General features: G+C 44.6%; 1 protein-coding gene across 1 annotated transcript; it reads right to left on the reverse strand.

Moving 5' to 3' along the window:
• Window positions 1-1,595: 1,595 nt before the first annotated feature.
• LOC308161112 (amine sulfotransferase-like) lies at window positions 1,596-6,708 on the reverse strand. The gene is made up of 6 exons (XM_080535065.1): window positions 6,455-6,708; window positions 4,386-4,594; window positions 4,113-4,239; window positions 2,851-2,945; window positions 2,574-2,754; window positions 1,596-2,259 (listed from the first exon to the last, which is right to left on the reverse strand). Exons 1-6 carry the CDS (start codon window positions 6,618-6,620, stop codon window positions 2,132-2,134), a joined length of 906 nt encoding a protein of 301 aa, XP_080391191.1. The 5' UTR covers window positions 6,621-6,708; the 3' UTR covers window positions 1,596-2,131.
• Window positions 6,709-9,197: the final 2,489 nt, after the last annotated feature.

A 9,197-nucleotide genomic window follows, 5' to 3' on the forward strand; every position in this document is an offset into this window, starting at 1 on the left:
AGGTCCATTGTCAAGGCCACTGGATTTTCTGGAACTGCTTTTTTGTCATAACGTAGCCTGCCCAGTTATTGTACATACACACTTCTAAATGAATGCTGTATTTCCCCGCTACGTCAGATGAGGTGTTGTAGGCTACTTAAAAAAAAAGGACAAACTTCACTTGGTAGTGTGCAACAAGGATGGAGTTTGTGATGTACTGAAGGAGTGCCACGACAACCTTTCCACTGGGCGTCATCCAGGAAGACGCCGAACGATGAAGAAGCTATTGGAATCCTACCACTGGTTAACCATGTGGGAGGATGTCGACAAATGGGTGAGAGTTTTTGATGTAATTTATATACTGCCCATTAGCAATGATCTTTTACTGGAAGATCTCCCAACTCTTGTGTAATTCTCATATTGACCACAATTCGATTCTGCACTGGAACACCCAGACCATCATACAGGCTGTGGCCCCTCAACCACAGCGGCTCCTCATCTAAGGCACTAAGCCCAGCTGCTTACCACCACGACCACGGCCAGCAGCCCCTCAACCACATCGAGAATTCTCTGACTCTAGCTAGCTTTCCTCTGAAATGTCATTACACTGTTTTAAAGGTTAATGAGTGTCCCTGCTGCTCCCGTCAAAGAATCAAGACTGTTGCCCCTGTCCTTCGTCCCATCCGTGTCCATGGGGTAGATCCAACTGGTCCACTTCCCACCACTGAGACTCTAGTAAATATCACTTTTTGCACTGGGACCTTATACCGTATTTACAAGCCTGTGGTATGTCACAATACAAGTTACACTCGTAAAGTAAAATGTTCTGTGTGATGAGTTTGATTAGCACCCAGCAGCTAATATGCTCAGAAAATAATGCGGTGTTAGCTGGGCGGTGTGTGTAAAATTAAGCCCAGTCTAATATGACCATTCTAAACCACAAATAAACATAGTGTACACATTTGAGATGAAGTTGGTGTAACCTCTGACTGTTTCCAGTCAGGGCCGGACTTATGCATGGGCTACCCTGGGCTTGAGCCCAGGGGCCCCGGGCTACAAGGGGCCCCAAAATAAATCCAAATGTATGAATAAATATTTGCTCTTTGATTTTGAATTCATAAATTACGTTCAAATTGGAAAAAATTGTTTTGTCGCAGCGCAGGGCACGGAAATACAGCCCCCCCCCCCTCCCCCGCGGGCATGGAAATACAGCCCCTATCACTATTCCTACTGGACGCTCTGATGAATGACGTGTTTTAATTTGTTTAATTATACTGTATATTTAGGCCAATGGAGAGGTTTACATCGACGCGTCACGCGCAGGGCAGGGGCATCATCTTTGGTGGAGCGATTGTCAATGTCATGATCATGGCGGACAGGAGGAATTACGAGAGTGGAGCGCAAAAAAGAAAAAAGAAAAATGAAAAAGTGGAACGCGAAAGGGAGACACTGAGAAAAACTCCAAAACTTACTGGGTTTTTCAAACCAGTCGTAGATGCTTCATGAGTTCAGACACTCGCGCCCAGACACATACTGTAGCTGTCCAATACACACCTCACTTACATTTAGTCTCAGGCACCCACACACTCCCCCGACGTAGGCCCTGTTAGTGTAGGTTTGTTATTTTGTCTGTCTTTATTAAATAAACATGTTATTATTGTCACCCTTGTCTCTGTGTCCGTCTGTTCTGGGGTTCTGCCACATTTGACCGCTTGGTTCAGGCCTAACACTTGCTTTTTCTTCATGTGCTTTATGCCAATAACATACTCCATTGGGATACGTGTGTTTCTGGTCATAGGTTCTGGTTGGTGTAGTTGTAGCTTATCATTTTTAGTGTAGGTAGGGGCCCGAACAATGACTCAAGCCCAGGGGCCCCCACCCCCCTAAGTCCAGCCCTGTGTGTGTGTGTGACTGTGAGTGCATGACTGTGTGCGTGTGTGACTGTGAGTGCATGACTGTGTGCGTGCATGACTGTGCGTGCATGACTGTGGGTGCATGACTGTGTGCGTGCATGACTGTGAGTGCATGACTGTGTGCGTGCATGACTGTGAGTGCATGACTGTGTGCGTGCGTGACTGTGGGTGCGTGACTGTGTGTGTATGTGTGTGACTGTGGGTGTGTGTGCGTTCGTGCGCATGCGTGTGTGTCTGTGTCAGCCCTGGAGTTCTGTGATGTCCCAGATGAATTTCAGAGGTATATCCTTCATCTTCTCCTGGTAGACCTGGTCAAAGCGTTCACTCTGAGCCACTGTCAACGAGTTCTTCCAGTCTCCTATCGTACCTGAAACACACAGTCACACACACAAACACACACACACACACACACACACACACACACACACACACACACACACAGTCACGCACACAGTCACACACACACGAAGGCAGAAAGAGAGAGAGACAAATGTTAAACGATGTATTGTGATGATAGTAAAGCTGGTTATACTGGTTGTATATTTCAACATCAATAATGGAGAACACATCAACACGTACAACAACATGCCCCCCCCCCCCCCCCCCCCCACCACACACATACAGGCTGTCAATGTTGACATATCCAATGAAACAGCTCCTCAGTCAGTGTCTTCTCCTCACCTTTGCGCAGGAACTTCCCCTTGCTTTTGTCTTTGACTTCTTCAGGCAGGAACTCATAGTTGGCACGGGGGTCCTTCTTCATGTTGTCGAAGGTGACTCTCTCCACGATGCTGTCGATGGCCGCGTCAGACAGCTTCTTCCCCACAAACTCTACCAGTGTCACTACCACCGACCTCAGGTCCTAACGGAGAACAATACTGAGACCTTTATCGCCGGGAACACACACACACACACACACGCTGAATGGACACACACATATATATGTTTGTGGTCTCACCCTGATCATCTCTTCGTAGCTGATGAAGAGGATGTTGTACTTGTCCTTGTTAAGGTTCCATCCTCTGACGTGGTCGAACCAGCATCCGCCGATCACTGCAGAGACAGGGCCACGGTCAGCCAATCACAGCCAGGGTTGGGGTCAATCCCAATTTCAATTCAGAAAAGTTAACTGAAATTCCAATTCTAAATGTTCCTCATTTGGAAAGCACGTAAAGGAAATGTGGCTCTTGGAATAGCAGTTCCAAAGACCATTTTTTGTGAGCAGCATAACGTACAGTGTAACTGGAGGGTTGACGTTGTGGTGTCTGGATCCTTTACAATTAATAGACAAGTTCTTTCTGGGATATGTGACATGGTCATTTTTTTAAAATGTGTTTTCCGTTTTTTGTGTGGCCACTCGATATAACAAACAACAGTTTTAGGATCACAAAATACTTAAAAGAAAAGAATGTGTGAATTGGATTCACTGTATCGTCTGTGTAGGGGTTTTTCCCTATTTGCTAGCAAACACAGGAGAATCGGAAGCTTAAGCCGTTTATTCTTAACGTAACAATGAGATCAAGAATCTAGAGTTTGCATAGCCTAGATGGTGATATTCACAATTGCACAGTGTTATATAGAGACATAGTCACACCCATCAGGTCACGGTGACCTGACCCTTGGATGTTCATAGACAAGGCTTTTATAGTTCAATGAAACCAGAGATAAGAGAATGTTGATTCACTTGGGAAATTGCAGTTTGTAATAAACACAAAGTAGGAATTGTCCACTACATCTGCCATAGGCTACTGCACAAGTGATACATGGCTTGTAAACAAACTATGTGTAGTTATTGTGTTTTTAGCATGTTGATGTTCTATCAGCATGTTGTGATGTCCTAAACATGCAGTTAGATGTTCATAGCGATGTTCCTTTTTAGCGGTAGCCTAGTAAGCAGCTGTTTTGCATGTGTTTTGAGTCAGAGCGGGTTTCTCCGCTATTTGGTTTGAGGTGTACCAACATTCAAATAAGCATATCTTCTTCAGCTATTTTCAGATTACAATATATGACACATCATTTGAAAGCTTACAGAAAAATGACATTGCTCTACTTGAGGAGTTTTTTTTTTTTTTACCAGACCCTGTCACATTATGACCGAACCTGGTTCTATGTTTTTTTGGGGGGGGGCATGTATTTAAAAAAGTGTCTCAGTGATTAGTTAGCCAACTCCGAAATGAGGAGTGAATGTGACTGATAAGGTGTGACAGATGTGGCACTCACTCTGTCCACAGAAGAACTTGTCCAGCATATCGTCATAGTGGTCTTGATTCTCCAGCCTCTTCATGAACTTAGAGAAGTGGAAATACGACACCAGGGCATCCTTTGGGTTCCTGGTCACATAGATCACCTGAAGGAGAAGATATATAATGAGTTATCTGTGTGTGTGTGTGTGTGTGTGTGTGTGTGTGTGTGTGTGTGCATCTCGGCAATTGTGTGAGTGTGTGTGTTCCTGTGTTTGTCCTTGTGTTTGTGCGTTGTGTCATTCCTACTCACTTTGGCCTTCTTCTGGTGCAGTCCCTTGGGCATGAGGTGCTGTTGTAGATGGGAACAGAAGAGCCGGGGAGAGGGGCGCGTGGAATAGAGGGGCTGCCCCTTCGCAAGGAATTCTATCCAGGGCATACGCTCAAACGTGGTCTGGTTCTCTAGCTCTGGGAAGTCGTTCTCGTAGATGAGGGTGACGATTCGCTGGGTCCACACAGTACCTGAGAGAGAGAGAGAGAGAGAGAGAGGGGAGGGGGGGGGAGCGAAGTGAGAGGGGAGGAGGAGAGAAAAGGGAGGGGGACAGAGTGAGAGAGAGAGAAAGAAGAAGAACAAGAGTGAGTGAAGGTGAGAAGAGAGGGCAGGATTGACTATTAAATTGGCCAGGGGTCCAAACAGAAATGACAAATGACGAGTCGGCCTACAGGGAGGAGGTCCAGCAACTGGCGTTGTGTGCCAACAACAACCTGGCCAGGAAGACCAAGGAGATCATTGTGGACTTTAGGAAAACCAAGGGCTGTGTACACACCCCCGTCGACATCAATGAGATGGATGTGGAGCGTGTTCCCAGCTTCAAGTTCCTGGGTCTCCACATCTTCGAGGACCTCTCTTGGACCCTCAACTCCTCATCCCTGGTCAAAAAGGCGCAGCAGCACCTATACTTGCTGAGGAGATTGAAGAAAACCCAGCTGTCTCCCAGGATTCTAGCCCACTTCTACTGGTGCACCATCGAAAGCATTGTCACCAACTGCATCACAGTGTGGTATGGCAACTGCACTGTGCCAAACAGAAGGCCCTGCAACGGGTGGTGAAAACCACCCAGCACATCATCAGCACCAAACTCCCCACCATCGAGTCCCTCCAGGCAGACCAGTGTCGGCGGAGGGCGGTAAGCATCATCAAGGACACCTTGCGCTCCAGCCACGGTCTGTTTGATCCCCATCGTGAGACTGAAGAGGTACAGGATTCCCAGGTCCCATACCAGCAGGCTCCAGAACAGCTTCTTTCATACAGATGTCACTCTGATGAACAATCCCCCCCAGCCCCCCCCCCCCCCCACATGAGGTACTGACTCACAGTATCTGTAGCTACCTTAACTGTACATAGCTTACTGTTATCCATCTCTTGTATATACCTACTACCTACTGTACTTACCATACTGTAATTATCACTTCATAACTGTACATATCCTATTTTGTCTACAATATCATGTTTTGCACTGTAACACTATTTGCACTTCTGGTTAGATGCTTAACTGTATTTCGTTGTGTGGTAATTGTACTCTGCAATGACAATAACGTTGAATCTAATTAAATGTAATCTAATCTAATCTAAACACACCAACCACATGTTCCCTTTGGACTCAGTAAGATAGAAAATAGTAGTTACAGCACACACATGCACAGACATACACAGGTACATGGCACTTATGCTAAGTTATTTAACTACACAAGTGTACAAGTACTATACAACGAAACACAGTTTAGCATCCAACCAAAAGTGCAAATAGAGTATGACATAATAGAACAAGAATGGTAGTAACAGGTAACTATGCAATATACAGTATGTGCAGAGGTAGTATTGTAAAGACCACCCCTGAGAATTCCAGGGAACATTATGTAAACGAATACTAAAATTCACGTGTTTCCACCTGATAAGCCTGAAGAATCAAACTGGTACCTTGGAGAGCGTTCTTAGATCGTAGCACGTCTAAATAAACATGAAATGTGGTGTTTGGTAGCAGGGATCAAATTAAAGGCCTCCAAATCAAGACCCTCAAACGTTTTCTACACAACCAGACCACTTCACAGACGGACAAGAAAGGCTACTGGCATCCATATGCAATACTAAGAGAAAACAACTCAGTCTAGAATACATGTTCATATAGCCCCATATGTGTCTAAGATTATTACATTTGTATATTGTCTGGGCAAGGAGTAGGCAATAGTAATTTGGATTCTACACACACAATCTAAAAGTAAATAATTCTAGAAAAACATGGAGCTAAGAATTATACTAGTAGTCATTGTAGTAGTCAATATCATTGTGCTGATAACCTGCAATCCAAAAAAAAGAATATTTACCTGATTTCGGGAAAGTGACGACGAAAACATCGCTGTCTTTGATTTCAAAGTCTTCCAAGCTGTCGATATAATCAGTAGTGAGATCCATCGAGTTGTCCACGGGAAACACTACTCCCTTGTACGCAAAGAGCCTTTCGCTAAGAAGTTTGTATTCCTGTTGAGCCATGACTTAACGTAAGATACAATGTGAATAATGTGCGAATGCTTAGGAATGGCACAGAGAGAGAAAATGGAGACGAGTAAAGACGGGTGACTTTTTAATATGAATCATTATATAACACCATGTATCGACTTAACCTTCGTACACCTGCCATAAAGCCATTGGTCCTGTCATGTTTACATAGTATGCTGCGTGGCCAGAGGCCCAGGGGTTCAAACACACCAACAACCACCCTTTGGACCACTGAGGTTATTTTCTTGAGTTATGTTTTTGACCATAATTCACTACATTACATACATTATTGAACTCAGTCACCTCCGTTTGAGGCTGGTGATATTGTCACATTAGGCTATAATAATAATAAATAATAATTTTGCCATTTAGCAGACGCTTTTATCCAAAGCGACTTACAATTACGAATTACAGGGACAGTCCCCCTGGAGTAACTGAGGGCTAAGTGCCTTACTCAAGGGCACACTAGTAGTGGTGTGGTTTCAGGCGGGATTTGAACTAACAACCTTCCGATCGGAAGTCCAACACACTATCCACTAGACCACCACTACCCTGTTTTCCCTGGACTATAAAGTCCAGGGAAAACTGTTGCGCCTTGCTGTGTCCTTTTTCGTCCAATGATTGGTAGCAGGTGCGGTAGTTTCGAAAAATAGCGAGACAGTGAAAGTAGAGAAACTCGCACTCTGCAACAATTTTAAGGAAAAACTCCTTAGACAGAGATTTAGAAAAAAAAAAGTTTCTTTATTTCAAAGAAATGATTTTATCTTTAATAGATAATATAAATGTATTGTAACGTCCCGCCTTGGACAGTGGTTGAATAATGACAGATAGCTTCTCTCATGAAATCTGTGCGTTTAATTGTAAACTATCTCATACACAACTTTCTTAGTTCACCGGAGCTCTCTCTTTCAACGGTCTCAACAACACACACAGCACCCCCCCCCCCCCCCCGTGACCTCCACCAATCACAGGGCAGTTACCAGCAACAAGGGATGTTGGCTGTCAGACCGACCCACCAGAGAGACGCACTGTTGCCACACAATTATCCTTGAGGACTCTTCAGCCTCACTTCAGAAGTGCAGGTTTGTGGCCTGATAAATTACCACAACTTTTGATCAAGTTTAACAACAACTGCTGCAGCCTTTAGTAGTTGTACTCATACTGTAATATTTCTGTTTTTGTCGGGTTTCATGAAAATATAATTCTGTTACAGGTGTCCAGGCTACTGTGTCATGGTATACATGGTGTACAGGTTTTTCGCCCTTGCTTGCTTGCTTGCTTTGCGCCGGTGGTCCTTGGGCCTCCCCTTGGGGGCCCCCGGCTGCCCCGTGTGCCTGGTCTGTTCCGCCGCCGGGGCACCTGCTTGGCCGTCCTTGTGCGGGGGTTTTTATGGTCTGTGCTTGCTTGGCTGGGCCGGGTGTGCTGGTGGTGGGGCGGGCTGGGTGTGTGGGGCGGCGGGGGCTCCCCGGGGGGGGGTTGTGGGGTCCCACCGCTGGGTGCTGGTAGGCAAACTGGCTAGTAGTCGCTCTATGTGTAGAGGGCTGCAAGGGAATTTTCCTGGCTAAATAGTGTCCAGGTTTTTACTTTTGCCTGCTTGCGGCTCTGTCAGTATTGATTGATTGATTGATTGACTCAAGAGCACGACAAACGCGCCCTGATTAACCCCAGATAGACCGGGTTGACATGTCATTTTAAAAATCGATTACATTAAAACTATTTGATTGGATATAATGATGATGTATAGGACCTTATGAAGGAAAATAACTATAAACAAAGTAATTTCCATGAGAACGTCTAAATGATGTCCATTCATGATGATTTATTGTAAAAATGTATGAAAAGCTGTATTAAAAATGTATTAAAAGCTGGGAACCAAAAGGCACCATTAACGCAGTGATTATTGCAATAATCCATATATACCAGTTTATTTAAGAATATTGTTATACACTTTTTAAAAATACATTATGATAATCTAACTGAACAGAAGAGATTGTTACATCTGTTGACATGTTGAAATCTACTGTACTTAATGTGGCACAAGGATGGTTCCCCATATCTCATCTCACAGGGCACAATAAAGCCTGGTTCACACTGTCAATTTGAAGTGACTCAAATATCATTTTTTGTCCCATATCAGATTCCAAACAGCCGGGGGGGCTGAACAGGCAAAAAACACATGGAATTTGATATTTCAAACCACATCCATCAGTGGATGGCATGCACATACAAATCTGAATCCTGTGGGGTATTCCATCAACGTCACTAAAGGAAATTCCAGGCTTATTATCATGGGATTCATCAAAATAAGCCTGGACTTTCCTTTAGCAACGTTGATAGAATACCCCCCATGGCCACAACTTCTGTCTGAACGGTCAAATCCAATTTGTTTGCCCTGAAGTTATGTATTTTTGTCGTCACTCCCTGTCTGACAGTCACTTTGTGACTCAAACACCAAACAAGCAGGGAGGACAAGTGTTTGTGGTGTACTGAAGAGTTATTTTGTGTCACTCCGATTCCCATAAAGAGAAACAGAGCAAGTACCAGGGGGGGTATTCCATCAACGTAGCTAAA

The sequence above is a fragment of the Nansenia antarctica genome (assembly GCF_963989245.1).
Source record: "Nansenia antarctica genome assembly, chromosome: 6".
Lineage (NCBI taxonomy): Eukaryota > Metazoa > Chordata > Actinopteri > Argentiniformes > Microstomatidae > Nansenia > Nansenia antarctica.